Raw genomic sequence first — 19,171 nt, forward strand, 5'->3', positions numbered from 1 at the left:
CCTGACCAATCGATGCATTGAACGTTCAGGTCAGGTGAGGCCATCCGGGAGCAGGGGGGGGGGGCACAAGGTAGGGTTTCGCGCAGGCGCAGTGGCATTAGCGGTGAGCGCGCTGAGTCGCGTGTGGGAGCCGCCATGTCTTGGATCTTCGGTTTGAACAAGGGGAGTCAGCAATCAGGCTCCGGTGACACAGGATCCTCACTACCGCCCGTGCCTCCAGCTTTACCCCCTGCCGGCGGCGGAGGAGGAGGAGGAAACGATGGCTCTGACCGCGACCGGCACAAAGACAAATGGACCAACTTCGACCCGACCGGCCTGGAACGCGCAGCCAAAGCGGCCCGGGATCTGGACTCATCCCGTGAGTGACCGGGAAGCCTGGAGCCCAGGCTTAGTGAGGCCTCGATTATATGGTCTGAAGGTTATACGGAGCTTCCAGAAACTTAATGTACTGAATCGGATTCCTCTGGAATTTATTCGGAGGGTGGGATGGCCTATGACCTTCAGCCTAGTCGTGGGCTATAGGGTCCGACCAGTGATCTTCTCCAGTTTCCAACTCATTTTTGCGTTATTTCTTTTCTTCATTCAGGTCACGCCAAGGATGCGCTGGATCTCTCTCGGTTACAGGAGCAAACCCTCCAACTGGAGCATCAAAGCCGCATCAAGGTACTGGAGCCCACAGGTTGAAGTTTGGGAGTCAGCTCTACAGGGCCTTCGGAGGGGAGACGAGATGAAGATGGGGGTGGAGAGAGAGTCTGCGGGGGCGTACCTGGGAGTGCCCGAGAGAACACTGCTGGGATCGGGGAGATGTAATACAGAGCTGGGAAAGAGAAATTTCAGAATTTAGAGGTTCAACAGTGGAGTAGTGGTTCTACAGGGAAACATAGACACAGAATATAAGAACAGGAGGCCCTTCGAACTGTTCTGCCATTCATCACGATCATGACTGATCATCCAATTCCATAGCCTAATCTGCTTGCTCCCCACAACATTTGATTCCATTCACCCCAAGTGCTATATCCACCTGCCTCTTGAATATGTTTGATGTTTTGGCACTGAAGAAATGTTTCCTCCTCTCTGTCCTAAATGGCCTATCCTGCATTCTCAGACTGTAACCCCTAGTTCAGGACACACCCACTGTTGGGAATATCCTCCCTGATTCAACCCCGTCTAGCCCTGTTAGAATTTTATAAGTCTCTGAGATTCCCCCCTTCTCCCCCCCCCCCCATCATTCTTCTGAACTCCAGTGAAAACAATCCCAACCTAGTCAATCTCTCCTCATACGTCACACCCGTCATTCCCAGAATCAGCCTGGTAAACCTTTGCTGCATTCCCTCGAGAACAAGAGTGTACTTCCTCGGAAAAGGAGATCAAAATGTTTATGTGTCTATCAATAGATGGAGATTTAATTCCTCTAACAATTTAGTCAGTACTTCCTCTCTTGGGAGAGATGCTACAGCATTCACTAGTGGCTCTGTGAATTCTATTTTGGCTTATAATGTGGGCTTTAATGTTTGGTTTAACTAGTTACATGTTGTTTACTTTGCTTACCTTCAGGAGAGAGTTGAGTTATTCATGATGTGTTTTGTTTTTTTAAAATCCCCACTGGTTTTGGGAATGAAGACCTAAGATTTGATGGTTTAAAAGAGTAGGGTTCTTCATGTCCGGAGTAACTTTGTTGCCTTTTGCTTGCAAGTTGCTCATGCATAAAAGTTTTACCTGGTAGCCTTCCTACAACTCAATGCAATTTACAAAGTGTTTAATTTTCACATGGGAGTCCGACAGCACAGAAACAGATTCTTTGATCCAACCAGTACATGCAGGCCATAATCCCAAACTAAACTAGTCCCACCTGCCTGCTCTTGGCCCATATCCCTCCAAACAGTTCTTATTCATATACTTATCTAAATGTCTTTTAAATGTTGTAAGTGTACCTGCATCCACCATGTCTTCTGAAAGTTGATTCCAAACATAAACCACTCTCTGTATGAATAAATTGTGCCTCATGTCTTTTTTAAATCTTTCTCCTTTCACTTAAAAATGTGCTCTCTAGTCTTGAATCCCCCACCCTAGGGAAAAGACACCTGCCATTTGCCTTACCTATACTGCTCAATATTTTATAATCCTGTATAAGGTCACCCCTCAACCTCCTACACTGTAGTGAAAAAGGTCCCAACCTCTCCTTTTAACTCGAGCCGTCCATTCCAGGCAACATCCTGGTAAATCTCTCTGAACTCTTGCCAGCTTGATAATATCCTTCCTGCCAATCGACAGGGAGACCAGAATTGGACGCAATACTCTAGGAGAGTCCTCATCAATGCCCCATTCACCCTCAGCATAATACCCCAATTCCTATATTCTAAAGGTCTGAGCAATGAAGGCAATCGTACTAAATGCCACCTTAACCACCCTATCTATATGTGATGAAAACTTTAAAGAATGATGTACCTGAGCCCTTTGGTCTCTCTGTTCCACAACGCTGCCGAAGGCCTTACTTTTAATTGTATCAGTGTTGCCTTTGTTTGTTTTGCCAAAATACAATACCTCAGATTAAACTGCAGTTACCACTCTTCAGCTCATTGACCCAATTGGTCAAGATCTCTTTGTAATCGTCGATACATGTTTCTAAATTTCTGGTGAAAATGTTGAATCTATTGATGCCTATGAATCTGTTCCTGGTTTGTTCAGAAGACACATTCAATTTGTTGTGATTCTGCTTGCAGGAATATGAAGCTGCTGTGGAACAACTAAAAAGTGATCAAATCAAAGTGCAGGGAGAAGAGAAGCGGAAAACACTTGCCGAAGAAACGAGGCAACACCAGGCAGTAAGTATTTGCAGTTACAGTAGATTTTCTATGGGGTCCCAGAAATGGATGTTTAAACTAAATGAAGTTTTTGCCTACAAGTTCATTTTTCTTGCCATACTGAGGAAGATTGGTGTTCCTGACTCATTGGCGCTTGGCCCTTAGAAATTGGTAAAAACATAATCTACTGCCAGATATCTGTAAATTCAATTACCATCTGAGGGCGTTCCCATGCTTCCCGCAGCTGAGGGAGTACATGCTGTGAGCACAAGCTGTGATTTAATAGGGTAAACAGAAGAAAAATATTCAATCACTGTAAATTTCTCTACTCACACAATGTATGATATTCCTCTGGATATAAATGTCAGCTTACAAACTTAAGAATTCAGACCAAACATTTGATGACATCAATTGAACTCCTTCATAATTGTTATTAACTTCAATCATATCAGGATTAATGTTGGTCTTGATCCAACATTTCTTTTGATATGAGCAGCTTTTCTTATATCTGCCAGAAATTGATAAAGTGCACTGAGATTGTGATTTGTTTTAAGTCCTCAAATTAAATTTAGCACCTTGTTTTACAGCGAGCTCAGTATCAGGACAAACTGGCAAGACAACGCTATGATGACCAACTCCGCCAGCAGGTAAGCAGCATGAAGTCCTGGGTAACTTTCTATGGAGACGGTGGGCTGAGGACTTGCTTTTCTTGGGTTTGGAAATGTACTTGATGTTTTAAAATCTTCCCTTCTTTCTAAATGTAGCAAGTACAGAGAAGATCGAAAACAGCGAATAAGAGAACCATAACAAACTGTATAATTAATAGCTACCATTAAAGAGAATGCAAAAGTCTTTTATAAATGTACAAATAGTAAATGGATAGTTGAAGAGAAAATTGAGCCAATTAGAGACTGACAAGGAGGCATAGAGCTTGGATAAGTACTTTTTGCACCAGAGCAGAGGGTGCTGCCAAAGCAGTAATAAAAGTGAAGACGTAATGATTTCAGGTGGGAAACATAGGTAAAGAGCATTTATTTGAAAAGTTCGAAGTCCTTAACACAGAAAAGCCATGCAATGGATAGGATGTGTCCTAGTTTACTGATGGATGTATGATTGGAAGCTGTGGCCAAATTGTCAGAAATTTTCCAGATTTGCTTGTCCTCTGGAACATTCGAGTAGAGAGTTTGTGTTGCAGTCTTATGTAACAAAAATGAAAGGGTAAATCCCAGCAAATGAGCAGTTTGCACGATGTTGGTGATGGGGCAGTTTTTCATCAACAATTCAGGACACAATTGACATTTGACCAAAGTCAATTTTGTTTGAAGCCAGCTTTTGTTTTACTAACTCAATTGAGAGTTCTTTAAGTTAATGGAGGGTTTTTGAAAATGGTATTTCATGTGTACGTAGACTTGTAAAGAATATTTAACATACCGTGGGATAGACATGATAATAAAATTAAAATTAGTGAAATTAGTGCAAAAATGGATCCAAACTTGACTAAAAGACAGACAAAGCAGACAGAATGGCGAGCAGTTGTTTTTTATAATACTACACAGTATTGTTCCTAAGCTGTTCGTATAAGGGTCACTGTTCTTAAATCAGCCTGGACTTCAGTAGAGAGTATGGTATCAAAAGTTTGTAGGTGGTTGAAACTCCAAAGTATGGTAAATGGTAAAATGTATCATACAGAAGACTCAAAGAAAGCATAGACTGGTGAAATGATAAAACATGGTGGTTGAAATTTCATGCTGTGAAAGGTGGAACAGTTTGCGTTTTGTGAGGAAGATGGAGGAGAGGCCATATGAACTAAATAGTACAATTTAACAGCAGGTGCAGGAACATCGAGACTTTGGAGAGGGTATTCACAAATTTTTGACAAAGGCAGGACAAGTTGAGAAGGCTGTTTTATTTTATGGAAAGTAGATTGGGCCAATAGATTTATTAATGAAAACATAAAATACAAAAGCAGGGGTGTTACTCTACATTTTTGTGAAGCACGGTTTAGAGTCCTCAGCTGGACTGTTGACCACCTGACCTCAAAAAGATGTCTTGGAGAAGTTTGTTTTGTGTGGTGTCAGTGACTAAGGGTTGGAGAAGATATATCTGCATTGCGTCAATGGTTAGGAAAGGATTTGATAGAGGTGTTCAAAATAATGACTTGATTTTAAAGGGTACATGAGAAGTGATTCATGTGTAGAGGGGTATAGTAACAAGAGTCATATGTTTAAGATGGTTGACAAAGGAGCCAGGTGCAAGACAGAAATTTCTTACAAGTTGTTAGGATGGCAGTGGAAGTGTGGAACTAGCTGTAAAGGAGAATTTGATAAATTATTGAAGGGGAAAAGATGCAAGGCTGAAGGGAAGGAGTACAGGAGTTGGGCTAACTGTCGCACAAGTATCAAAGGGCAAATGCATCCTATGCTGTGCAATTACATAACACATATTCTCTCCTCTTTCTGAAAAGTTCTGAATCTGACCACCTTTATTTTTACAGATATCATTTAAGCATGCACATTGTGTCTGGTTAATGAATGGGGTGGGAAAGCTGGTTGGCTTTTTTTTTTCTGCCCCTGTCATCCTGTATCCCTATGGGGTATCAGTTTGTTTCCATCCTCTGAGTTTAGGTAACTAAATGTGTGCTAAGGCTGGCATCTTCCTAGCTTCTGTGGTTTAGTGTTGCATATGCCTGATCTATGTGTGATTTAGCATAGCTAAGGATTTAGGTATCTTGTGTGATGCAGTAGTTTGCTGGGCAATAGGTATACCTGCTGAGCCATTGAAAGCATGCTGGAGCAGCTAGTCAACTTGTACGGACTTACTAAATTGTGCATCAGAAGAAGACACTGTTTCTGTATAATAACTTGTATAATGTCACTTATGGCTAATGAACAACTGTTTGTGCTGTGGTCACTGTTGTAATGCAGAAAATGCGGAAGAGCGTGTATGTGCAGCAAGATCCCACAAACAGCAAAATCTCAGTGAATCAGAAGTGTTTTTCAGGAGATGGTTGAATGGCAAATATTGGCCCAAACTCTGGGTGTAATTCCTCTGCTTTTCAAAATAATGGTGTGAGATATTTTTCCATCCACCCAAATAAGAAGCCTGTGCTTTGTTTTAATATTTTGACTGTAAAATGGCATACCTGTCTGCATTGAAATGCCATGCCATGTTCTTGCTCTCCAAGCTATTGGAGGTGAATCTTAACCCTTAACCAGACTCGAAAGGCTAATAATGCTGCAGATGAGTCACAGCTGACATGTCATGTATTACAGTACCAACATCTGGCACCAGAGGAGGCTCTAACACTTGTCACTATGAATTTCTTCAGCATGAAGTACAAATGCTCAATACTACTACCAAGTCCTATATGGCGCAACTGAGTAGAGTGCAGTCAGTGAAATCACCAAATAGCTGCATGGTTCATAATGAACTTATACATGTTTAAGGGAGGGGCAGATGGTGTAATGTTAGAGCCATGAGATTACAACATCCAGTTGATCTGGTTAAAACTTGAATTGCCCTCTGAGATCAGGACAATTAGGTACTGTCTGTTGATGCCCACTTTCCCCAGCAATGAATGCTTTTTTTAAAAAAAGTACCACGTTGTGTTGTGTGAGGAAGATCATTTGGAAGTTAACTGTAATGAGAATTCAAATTATATGATAGCAGTACCTGTGCCAGTGTGGCACTTGAGCTGAAGTTTTGCAGTGCTTCACAAGATAAATGGACACAGTAATAATCATTTTTGTTTCAAACAGTACTTATTCCTTGTTTTTATTAGCAATTATTGAATGAGGACAATTTGAGGAAACAAGAGGAATCAGTTCAGAAACAGGAATCTATGCGAAGAGGTAAAGTATTTCAATTATATTCTTCAGTTTATCCTGATTAATTTTATGGTAAAATTCAGATTAACTTTTAAATCTTGAACTGGTTACTTTTTTAAATTTAATTGAAAATGATTCCGTATTAATCTAGTCCCTTGGGGAGCAGCGCAGAATTGGAGAGTTTGAGAGTAAATGAACTTAAATCTGTTCAGTGTTTAGGTTAAGGCACTCTGAGAGGACCCTGCTTCCATTAACTGCTGAATGAAGCTTTTTGTTTTTGGTTAGGCTTCTAGTTAGTTGTCATAATGAGCCTTCAGAGTTTTGCAGACTTTTTAAAAATACATGTGTGGCAGCAGGCAGCTTGTCCACATTAAAGAGTAGCTAAGCTCACGATATGCGTGCACTGCGTTTTTTTTTCAAAACAACATGAAAAGAATTGGCTTTACACCCAAGCTTATTCACTAATACAGTTACATTCTTCTCTAGGTATCTCTGCTAATTGTACAAGGCAGTCCTTTCCTTTTCTGCTTTGACTTAATCCTGGGGACCGTTACACTTTGAAAGAGGTCACAGCCCAGAAATTGTTCTCATAATGCCACTGTGTTGAGCTAGTGCTCTTTTTTAAAAAAAAGTCCTATGAAAGGGTTCTGGTTATGGTGCAAACTTTGTTTTGGAACTTTGACTTTGCCGATTGGAATAAAATCTGATAACTTTCCTGTAAAATGAGAGGCTGTTCATTTACTAAGAATTCCAGCAGGCTTTGCCATACGCTGCCTATTATTCAGTCTTTTGGCTACCCTTCTCAGTCTCCTCATCTCTCCTCAGATTAACATTGAGATAGTTAACCAGTGTGTTGCACAAAGCAAAGTTTTAAAGTTACATCAAGAAAGCTAAGCTAAGCAAAGACTAGGTTTTGTTTAGATCTTAAAGATTATCTCTTTGTGAGGGGCAGACATGGGCATGATTGATGAATTCTTTGCATCTGTATCGCAAGGGTGTGGAATAATGCTGACTTTCTATTTGAGGGGGAGTGTGAAATATTAGAAATGATAAGTCATAGTAAGAGGAAACTGAAGGGCACAGCATCTTTAAATGTTGATCAGTCGGCCCAGGTGAGCTGTAATACAAGCTGTTAAGAGAGACGAGGGTGGAGTGAAGGCTGTATGCATTATTCTCCTGTCCATTCAGGCTGTAAATGTGGTGTTAGTTGACAGCTAACCATAAGCTGTCGTTTGTAAAGGGATAGACAGGGCAATTATAGATCAGTTACCCTAATATTAGTAGATGCAAATTATTGAAAATGTTCTGAGGGACAGTGTTGATTTTCACTAATCAGCAACAGGCAGGATAAATTTATAAAGCTGGGGAGTGAGCAGAAAGATGGATAGCTAGAGTAAAATCTCAGTTACCATTTTACAAAAAGAATGTGATTGCAAAGGATAGGGCATGGAGTAATGTCTCCAGGACTAGAGTTTTTAACTGAACAAAGATGAGACAGTTTGGGGTTGATTCCTTTGAACAGCTGTCGGCTAAGAAGTGATTTATTATAAGTGTCTGGATAAGTGAAAATGCAGATCAGTTTTTGTTGTAGTGAGTTTAGTATCCAGAAGAACAAAGATTTAAACTAATTGCTGTAAGGATTGGGGATGTTGGTGTTGAAATTATTTCATCCAGTGGATGAGTCTAGCTTTCACTGTCAGAAAGGGTGGTAAGATAGGAAAAAAACCCTCTTCACATTTAAAACTGCCTGAATATACACGTGAATCACCACAAACCTTTTTAAAGAAAAGAGCTGGAATGTGGAATTCAGCTAGATAGCTCATTTGGGCGTGGCAGAGATGCAACAGACTAAATGACAATTTTTTTTCCCCCTTATGGTACTAATAAATACACAGCATTAAGGAGTTTGTATTTATAAACATGAATATTCAGTCCCCAATCTGTGGTGAAAGGTACTGTTTTAACCTATTTTTCCTCACTGTAGCCACCATTGAACATGAGATGGAGCTCCGACACAAGAATGAGATGCTACGAATTGAGGCTGAAGCTAAGGCCCGTGCAAAGGTTGAGCGTGAGAATGCTGATCTGGTTAGAGAACAAATCCGGTTGAAAGCTGCAGAGCATCGTCAGACTGTCCTTGATTCCATTAAGTAAGTGTAAGGAGGACAGAAGGTTTGATTTCAGAATACTAAACGTGACTGATTCATTTTCTTTATCCCTCATCGAACCATCCTATCACTTTTCTTACCATCGCTATCAAGAGTCTAGTTTCATTGCTGCCTTTGGTATATCCTGCCAGTTGAGGTGCAGTGACCTTTTGCAGATTAATAAAAATGCCCTCAAATGGATGATAAATGATAGTAATTGAAATGCTTAACATTGAACTGCCTATTCTAGATCTGAGTGACTCATTGCTTGCTGAAGAAATTAACACTTCTTGGCCACCTAATGTTCAGACATAAAAATTGGACGGTATTCTTGTGGTTCTCATCTCATTAAGAAAAATATGCTACTTTCACGGCCATAATCTTCTCTTACTAGTCAAGCATTTTTCTCGCCACAGTTCCTGGAGGTTTATTGAGCAAGACCCAGTGTTACAAACTACCAACGATTTCATGTGTGGTTAATGAGAAATGGATTAGAATTAATATGTGGAGTCAGAGTTATACAGCACGGAAACAGGCCCTTCAGTCCAGTTCATCCATGCTGACCAGATAATCTAAATTGGTCTAGACCCATTTGCCAGCATTCAGCCCATGTCCCTCTCAACACTTCCTATTCATGTACTCGTGCAGATGTCTTTTAAATATTATACCCACCTCCACCACTTCCTCTGGCAGTTTGTTCCATACGTGCACCAGCCTCTGCGTGAAACAGTTGCCCCTCAGATCCCTTTTAAATCTTTCACTTCTCACCTTAAACTTATGCCATCTAGTTTTAGATTCCCCTACTCTAGGAAAAAGACCTTGAATATTCCTCCAATCAATGCCTCTTTATGATTTTATAAACCTCGAAAGCCTCCCCTCAACCTCTGACGTGCCAGGGAGGAAAAAGGCCCAGGCTTTTCAGCCTCTCCCTTATTGCTCAGACACTCTAATTCTGGCAAAATCCTTGTAAGTCTTTTCTGAACCCTTTTGAGTTTAACAACATCTTTCCTATAGCTGGGAGACCAGAATTGAACAGTATTCTAAAAGTGGCCTAACCTATGTCCTGTACAGCTGCAATATGGCATCCCAACTACTATACTCAATGCATTGACTAATGAAGGTAAGCGTGCCAAACGCTGTCTTCACCACCCTCTGTTAATTGTTATGGCTGTTCGGCTTTGGATCTAACTCAGTAAATGTGGCTCTGTAGACATGAAGTAGCATCAAGCTGTAATGGTAATGTGGGAAGCGACATGGTGAATTTTGGTCCTTGAAATATGTGAATTGATATTTTGGGTGTGTGTGCGTATTCCCAGTTTGCTGTTAAGACCATAAGACATAGGAGTGGAGGTAAGGCCATTCGGCCCATCGATTCCACCTGCCATTTAAACATGTCTGGGCATTTCAACTCCACTTACCTGCCCTCTCCCCGTAGCCCTTAATTCCTTGCGCGATCACAAATTTATCAATCTCTGCCTTGAAGACATTTAACGTCCCGGCCTCCACTGCGCACTGTGGCAATGAATTCCACAGGCTCACCACTCCCTGGCTGTTGAAATGTCTCCTCATCTCTGTTCTGAATTGACCCCCTCTAATTCTAAGGCTGTGCCCATGAGTCCTGGTCTCCCTGCCTAATGGAAACAACTTGCCAGCATTCAGCCTTTCCAGGCCATACATTATCTTGTAAGTTTCTATTAGATCTCTCCTCAACCTTCTAAACTCTAATGAATACAATCCCAGGATCCTTAGCCATTCATCATACATTAAACCTACCATTCCAGGGATCGTCTGTGTGAATCTCTGCCGGACACGCTCCAGGGCCAGTATGTCCTTCCTGAGGTGTGGGGCCCAAAATTAGACACAGTATTCTAAATGGGGCCTAACTAGAGCTTTATAAAGTCTCAGAAGCACATCGCTGCTTTTATATTCCAACCCTCTTGAGATAAATGACAACATTACATTCGCTTTCTTAATCACGGACTCAACCTGCAAGTTAACCTTGAGAGAATCCTGGGCCAACACTCCCAGATCCCTTTGTACTTCAGCTTTATGGATTTTTTCACTTAGAAAATAGTCCATGCCTGTATTCTTTTTTCCAAAGTGCAAGACCTCGCATTTGCTCATGTTGAATTTCATCAGCCATTTCCTTGACCACTCTCCTAAACTGTCCATATCTTGCTGCAGCCTCCCCACCTCCTCAGTACTACCTGCCTGTCCACCTAACTTCGTATCATCGGCAGACTTCGCCAGAACGCCAGTCATGGCTGTCATGGAGTTCTAACCAAGCATTAACAGCTGCAAACATCTATTTAAATCTCTGCAGGTTTTTAATGGTGGATGTGACCAGTGTTTCGACCTGATTCGTCCTCCAAACAGGTTAGCTTTTAAAAAACTGTGAAAAATAAGTATTCCCTAAAAAAAGGCACTGATTTAGAGCTGGTTCCTTCACTTGTACCTTTCAAAGGGGCAGTTGCCCATTTTGAGCAACAGGGTTATCAGTACTAGTAGAGATCTATCTGACACTTGACTCAATACAGCAGTATTGGAGGAGACCAGCTATGGCTGCATTAATAACACAATCTCTTTTAAAGAAGCCCCTTTCAGAGTTATTTAATATATTTGTATTGGGGATAGGTTTTTGGTCTTTTTGATCATTTCATGAGATTATGTCTAATCTGTGAACTACTTTTGACCCATTTTCCCTGATACCTGGTGGAAAAAAGTCTGTCACTATCATTAAAGTTACAACTGACCCAGTATCAATTGCTCTTCACAGAAGTGTGTTTCAGAGTAGAGCTTTGTGCAGTGTTTTTTTTTAAAAGTTGTTTAGTGCATTCCTATCCAAACTGCTGTTTGAAATAACATGCATCAGTGAGTTTGGCTTTTAACTAAGTTCCTTCATCCAGATCATAAAGTTCTGTTACATACAGAGATGAGACCCCTGTAATCAATTGCTGCTTTTCCTTGAATTCTCAGTATGTAGAATTTTAAAGTGCAAAAATTGTAGCTCGGCTGAACAGGTCTGTTTTGGTTTTTGAGCCAGTTATGTGCTCCCTCTACTTTATTTTATCTCATCCTTGCTGTATTTTTAACAATTATTTGCAGGCACAAATAGCTGTATTGCACATGTTCAATATTGAGACAGAAATTTAGGAAAGTGCACTATCTTGAGATACAGTCAATAATCATACCCATAAAATTAGAAGCTGTTTAATCTTAAAAATGTAGACAAAGATTACTTTAAGTTCACCGCATTGACTTTTTCCACTGACTATGAGATAATTAGGGATTCAAGTCCAGGGTTAGCATCTTGACTGAAAATATAATTCTGGTCAGCAAGGCTGACACATGTATAATGGGATTGGTTTCATGATGTGTAATCTAATGGAAGCTTTGATTCTTTCACTTTGAAATAGGGTGGCTGACCGAATCTTTGCTTGTCCCTTTCTACACCAAATTTAACGTGACCCTGTCCCAAAAGCTTTCATTTATTTCCAGCAGTCTGTTTTCTTTCTCAAGAGACCGTGACTGTTTCCGCTTCTTGCAACTGCTTGTGATGTTTTGAGGCGTGTTGACTTCTATTTTATTCTTTCACTCAGGACAGCTGGTGCAGTGTTCGGAGAAGGATTCCGTGCCTTTGTTTCCGACTGGGACAAAGTGACAGCTACAGTAAGTGAGAGTGCAGTTGGAAGCTGCGAAATTCCCTGGACACGTATCGAATCTCTTGGGCACCAATAAATGTTGTAAACAAATCCTTAATATTTTGTAGTCATCGTAATCACTCGCTAACAAGGATGATTGCCCACTTAGGAAATTCTGTGCCACTGGTCATGGGTTGTGGGGGTCGTTGTGTGGCTGATTGGCCCGATCCTAGAGCCACATCTCCAACCACACATTTGGTAGGTGTTTCTAGAAGGTGGAAGTGGCGCATAGCCTTGATTATTATTTTCCACATTTCCTCTTGCTGATGTGTGTTCTCAAAGAATACGTTGTACTGCTGGCTCAGTTAAATGTAAATAGGTTTTTGTACTAAAACTGTACAGTGCAATGGTCTTGTATACTGGATTTACTTCAGTGTGTCAAGGCAAAGATAAACATTAAATACCCAGAGATTGTGTAGAGAAGGGTCATGAGACTGAAACTGGCATCGTAGAAGTAAGCTTTTGGAGAAATTATTACTAGAGCTTTGAAAAGAAATGTCTATGAGCAGAGTTTTGAAAGCAATCAAAATGCGTTGAGTTGATGGACTAAATCTGGTGGAGCATTTTGTCAGTTTATGCTCGGCGCTAGAACAAATAAATTTATGCTAAAACTGAAGCAATGCCAGTTTCCCGTTTGCCTGATAAAGGCAAAACCTTTAGAATTACTCAAGAAGTTTCTGGATCAAGTGACAAAGAAAGGTTGCTTCTTTTACTACCTACCAAGCTTTCTCAAACTGCACTGGCAGGTACAAACAAGATCCTGGGGACACGAGCTCGGAACAGTCATGGCTGTCATGGAGTTCTAACCAAGCATTAACAGCTGCAAACATCTATTTAAATCTCTGCAGGTTTTTAGTGGTGGATGTGACCAGTGGTTCGAACTGATTCGTCCTCCAAACAGGTTGACTTTTAAAAAACTGTGAAAAATAAGTATTCCCCAAAAAAAGGCACTGATTTAGAGCTGGTTCCTTCACTTGTACCTTCCAAAGGGGCAGTTGCCCATTTTGAGCAACAGGGTATCAGTACTAGTAGAGATCTATCTGACGTTTGACTCAATACAGCAGTATTGGAGGAGACCAGCTATGGCTGCATTAATAACGCAATCTCTTTTACGGAAGCCCCTTTCAGAGTTATTTAACATATTTTATCGGGGATAGGTTTTTGGTCTTTTTGACATTTCATGAGATTATACCTAATCTGTGAACTACCTTTGATCCATTTTCCCTGATACCTGGTCAAAAAGTCTGTCACTGTCATAAAGTTACACCTAACCCAGTATCAGTTGCTGTTCACAGAAGAATGTTTCAGAGTAGAGCTTTGTGCAGTTTTTTTTTAAAACGTTGTTTAGTGCATCCAAACTGCTGTTTGAAATAATGTGCGGCAGTGAGTCCAGCTTTTTGGCCAAGTGTTATATCTTAAGAGTGCACCATTGGTGTGCTTACTCCCCTTCATGACTTCCACATCAACAATATCTGCTGTGAAATTTGGACAATGTAGGGCACATATTAGTGCAGTTTTGCTGTTGACTTGAACGTTGAGCATGGTCTCCACCGTTCAATAAGCTGTCTATGTGGCAGGTGTCCTTGCAATGCCAGATGGAGAATAAATGTACCAGTCTACAGTATATGAGAATGGGAGCTCCTTGATACCAGAATTGGTGGTGTAATGGACACCAAAGAAGGTTACCTCAGAGTACAATGTGACCTTGATCAGATGAGCAAATGAACCAAGGCATGGAAGGTGAAGTTTAATCTAGATAAATGTGAGGTGTTGCATTTTGCTAGGGCAGGACTTGTGTACCTAATGGTACAGTCCTGAGGAGAGCTGCCAAACAAAGAGGCCTTTGGGTGCGGCTTCATAGTTTTTGACAGTGGAGTTGCAGGTAGACAGAGTAGTGAAGAAGGCATTTCGTGTGCTTGCCTTAATTGGTCAGTGCATTGAGTATAGGATTAGGAGGTCATGTTGCAGTTGTTCAGGATGTTGGTTAGGCCGCTTTTAGAATGCTGTTTTCAATTCTGGTCTGAAAAGATTTGCAAGGATATTACCAGGGTTGTAGGTTTTGAGTTTTGACGGGCATGGATAGGGTGAATAGCCAAAGTCTTGCCCCAGAGTTTCCCCAAAATCACAGGTCATCACTTTAAGGTGAAAGCAGAGAAATTTAAAAGGAACCTAAGGAGTATTTTTAGCACAGTGTGGTACCGGCCAGAGGAGGCGGTGAAAGCCAGTACAATGACAGCGTTTAAAAGGCATCTGGATGGATACATGAGTAGGAAGGGTTTAGAGGGATATGGGCCAAATGCTGGCAATTGGGACTAGATTGCTTTAGAATATCTGTTCGTCATGAAAGAAAGAACTATCTGAACATGTTAGTTTTTGCATATTGCCTATTACCTGCTTTGGATTCTACTCTTTGGACAAGAATGTACCCTCTGAGCTGCAAAGAGCTCTAGGAATGGCTAATACAACATTAAATGGTAGAAGAAAAATATGGATGAATTTTCCCATCATAAATAACTGATAACATTACTGAAAATTGGTGACATGAAGGTTTGTTGAGGCTTTAATTTTTCTAAAGATTCTGTATTGAACTTGAAAGCATTCTATTCTCAAATGTTAAATATTAGCCGTGCTGTGGCTTGTGTATATTAAGTCATCCGTACTTGATCTGGATATGGAAGTTCATTTTTGAATTATTGGTATTTGTACATGTGAATCAGTAGACGGTTTGATATTTACGTAGTATTTGTTAATATCTATTTATGACACTTTGAGCTGTAAGTTATGTTATGTCCAATAGCCTTCCAGGGTGTAATTGAGAGACTAGGCTCTAAACCTGTCTCACTGGAAGTGTAGTAATTGCCATTAAAGCTGAGCATGCTCTTTTACAGTATATTAGCATGACAGAAAGCAACAGCACCTTGGAGGCAAGTGAATTGGTACTCTTTTTGACAGATCTTCTCAAAGTTATACTATCATTGGTCTGTCTTAAAAGTGTTTGTGGAGTGGATCTGCATGTGCCAAAATTTCCTCCCACTATCTGTACACATTGTTCCTTTGCATTTTGTAAGTTAGCAGTTTTTATTTTTTTAGTTTATGGCTAAGTTATAGGGTGGGTTTTGTTTTGATGTAGGAGTTTACTTAATTGTTTGCTGCTGCTCAAAACCTCCAAGGTTTGGAGCAGTGATATTGTTATTAATACTTCATTGAAATGGATACAGTGCAGATTTTAAACAGTGGCAATAGTTTTGGAACTACATAAAAACAGGTGGTGCAAAGCTAGTGACAATCTATATGAGCGCTAAATATGCGATCAGTCTGTTGTTTTGGGAGTTAATAAACTTCCTTCTTTGATTTTTGCATTTCTGGACCTTAGATCTCCTGTTCCTTCAAAGTTCTAAATAAACTTTGCTATACATTCCGTCCATCATCCCGGTATTTTCACTGGTTAAAATCCAAGGTGTGTTGTGCATATTTTTCAAATTTAATTTATTCTTTCCCTGATATCAGTTAACTTTCCTGGTTCACATTCTCTTTACAAGACTTTGAAGAGCAAAATCAACCAAGGAACTGTGGATTCTGGAAACCTGAAAGGAAAACAGAATTTGCTGGAGAAACTGAGTGGGCCTGGCAGCATCAGAATCAGTATTCTGAAGAGGGGCCACTGAACCTGAAACTTGTACCGCTGCTTTCTCTCCACAGATGCTGTCATACTTAGAGTTTCTGCAGCAATTTCTGACTTTGAAGAGCAAGTTTTTATATTGCATAATCATTGTTTACAGATTAATATCATTTCCTTTATTACTTAAAACTCTGTTAATGTAGCATTGTGTAACTTGAGCCCTTGCTCTTTCCAATGGCGGACGTTAAAGTTTCTGAGTGATAACTGGTGCCTTCTAAATTCAAACTATTGAATTGTTGTCTTCCTCCAAGAAATGGCTATCAATCATAACATGGTCTAATTTACCTTCCTGACATTGTTTCACCTGTTCAGGTGGCTGGTCTCACACTACTGGCTGTGGGTGTTTACTCTGCCAAGAATGCTACAGGAGTCGCTGGACGATACATTGAGGCTCGACTGGGTAAACCATCCCTGGTTCGTGACACCTCCCGCATCACGTTAGTGGAAGCACTGAAGCACCCAATCAAAGTAAGGTGGCTTATTATAAAAATTAAAGAGCTTTAATAATTGTTACTGAACAAAGTTCAAGCCCAGACAGATCCCAAATTAATGTTACTGTTGTATCTGAATGATGAGAACCAATGACATTATGAAAGACAGCATGATTCAGGATTTATATTCTCGCTATGTATCCTTCTGCACAGCTACACTGACCAGCCGTTCTCAAAGCTGTATCATCTATGAAACAAATTTTTGACTTTTGTTAGTAGCTTTGCCCACTCTGCGTAACAAGTGATATAATAAATAGGAAAAATAAATGTACGTTACGAGTGAATTTCTGCTGGTTCAGTTGAGTTTTTATTTGGGTAATAGTTGGCTGATGTACTCCCAGAGTTCAAAAGGGACAAGCTTCACTTAAGGGGGAAATTTTCATCTGGAGTTTGGAAGGTGGTGATGTGTATGTGTTCCTTTACATCTATTTTGGTCAGTTGTGACAAGTTTAAAAAATCCTTTCTGTACTTGCCGTATTTTCAGTAATTTGATTTTTGTATTTCTGCAATTTTAATATCAGCAACCCTAGACTGTTCCACAGCTTATGCATCAATATACTTCTAGCTTTATGCCTCCTGGGGTGAAAACGGAATAACATCAGGATGTCAAATTATGCATGTGACAGGTGTTCCACTTATGTTGGGTGGGTGGGAGGGTAGCGTGTCTTAACAATTCATGAAAGCAATGAATGTGAATGTTTAAATTCACTCATGAACTATACATATTTTAAATACTTTATTTTTATTACCATCACCAGGCAAAGAGTGTATTTTAGCCTCATTTATCTAATCGTTGTGAGTTGTATAGTTTTCAGCAAAATTTTGTATACTTTGTAATGTAAGTTAACATTGAGTTAACACTGAGTTTAAATGATAAACAGAATATTCCCAACAGTGCAACTAAATTAAAATTCACACTGGAATTTCTAAGCAAACCAGGCAGTAACTATGAGGGATGTGGGGTCACTGTTTCAAAAGATGATGGCAATTCTCTTTTAGAGTTAGCTGGTTCTATATTACAGATGCTGCTGGATATGCTGAGAATTTCCAGCAACTTCTGCTGTAGAGTCTGTGATATTTTGATTTTGTATTTCCTTTCCTTTTAGGTTATAGGAAGCGATGTAATAGGTTTTGCTTATTTGCTCAATGTATGTGAAAGATAACATTAATTGTGAAATTTGAACTGGATACGTTTTGCCTCAGGTTGGTAAACGTGTGATGAGCAAGCCACAGGATGCGCTGGAAGGAGTGGTGTTGAGTGTGAGTTGCTACATTTCTCTTGTGTTTTTAAAAACTTTATGTAAATTATAATACATACCGTTCTCTGGCTAGAGAACTGAATTGATTTATAATTTGATTCTCTACATATATGACTTGTGCTCAATTCTCATTTCTTTCCACAGCCCAAATTGGAGGAACGTGTCAGAGATATTGCCATAGCAACCCGAAACACCAAAAGCAACAAAGGACTATACCGAAATATCCTAATGTATGGGCCTCCGGGTACAGGGAAAACCCTGTTTGCTAAGGTATTTTGTGTGTGTGTGTGTCTGAGAGAGAAAGTGGGGAAGGGGTACTTCCTGTTTGTCTTTGCATATCAGGGTGTGGATACCACAGTTGGGGAGATGATGATTTTAGATAGCAGTGGAAAGAGGATCGATTATTAATATATCCCTCTAATAGTAATGTTCATATCTTAGTCCAGTCTCTTATGAAAATCTCAGATAAATGGTAAATCAATTAGACCCTAACGAAATACTTGTTGCAACCCTCCACAATCCCGCTTCCTCCATCCTCCCTAGTGCAATTGACAATCTCTGCAAACTTGCTTTTAGCAACACTAATTGTCATGCATGATCAGTGAGCCATGTCTCCACCAGTAGCCCTGATATCCACATCAGATGTTCTGTTTAATTTAAGGCTATAAAATACTAAAGTGTCGTAGGCAAGTAGCTTGAAACAATAACTGCAACATACTGCTTTATTGATTCACTCTGTTGATTTCCACAAAAAGTCCAATGTAAAAATATGGCTGTGTGTGTGTGTGTGTGTGTGTGTGTGTGTGTACCGAAGTGTAGTACATCCAATTTTTTAATTTTGATGTACAGTCAGTGTTGTAATGCAGTTGCCAAATTCTGCAGTGAGGCATCCTCAATATAGATAATCAATTTGTGATTTTTTTTTAAGCCATGGTGATTTGCAACAAAAGCTTTGACAAAGGATCCAGGAGAACACTCATGCCTTTTCTCTTTAAATAATACCACAAGATCTTACGTGTGTACCTGTACAGGCTGAGTTTCCATTCTCTGGAGATAATGGGTACTATAAAGATTGACGTTTGCCAAAGCTAGAGCAGAAATGAGAACAGGCGAGGCAACTGTATGTGACACGTGTAAATTGGTCTCATTACTTCAAACTCTGTAGTGTGTTATTTGCTTTGGTTTTTGTTATCCATAGCAGCAAGTTTCTTGAAGCAAATCTCCTTGAGTTTTATAGTGAGTCTCACCAAAGCGATTCAAATAGTT

The 19,171-nt window shown here is 40.1% G+C and overlaps 1 protein-coding gene across 1 annotated transcript in view; it reads left to right on the forward strand.

Moving 5' to 3' along the window:
* Window positions 1-102: 102 nt before the first annotated feature.
* atad3 (ATPase family AAA domain containing 3) overlaps window positions 103-19,171 on the forward strand; it is a 44,714-nt gene continuing 25,645 nt past the window's right edge. Inside the window, exons 1-10 of the mRNA XM_048561385.2 lie at window positions 103-358; window positions 587-663; window positions 2,721-2,822; window positions 3,389-3,448; window positions 6,583-6,652; window positions 8,613-8,778; window positions 12,375-12,444; window positions 16,468-16,623; window positions 17,850-17,906; window positions 18,050-18,175. Coding sequence (XP_048417342.2) covers window positions 136-358; window positions 587-663; window positions 2,721-2,822; window positions 3,389-3,448; window positions 6,583-6,652; window positions 8,613-8,778; window positions 12,375-12,444; window positions 16,468-16,623; window positions 17,850-17,906; window positions 18,050-18,175 — 1,107 coding nt within the window. The 5' untranslated portion in view covers window positions 103-135. The remainder of the gene's footprint in view (window positions 359-586; window positions 664-2,720; window positions 2,823-3,388; window positions 3,449-6,582; window positions 6,653-8,612; window positions 8,779-12,374; window positions 12,445-16,467; window positions 16,624-17,849; window positions 17,907-18,049; window positions 18,176-19,171) is intronic.

This window comes from Stegostoma tigrinum, chromosome 28 (genome assembly GCF_030684315.1).
Source record: "Stegostoma tigrinum isolate sSteTig4 chromosome 28, sSteTig4.hap1, whole genome shotgun sequence".
NCBI classification, from domain to species: Eukaryota; Metazoa; Chordata; class Chondrichthyes; order Orectolobiformes; family Stegostomatidae; genus Stegostoma; species Stegostoma tigrinum.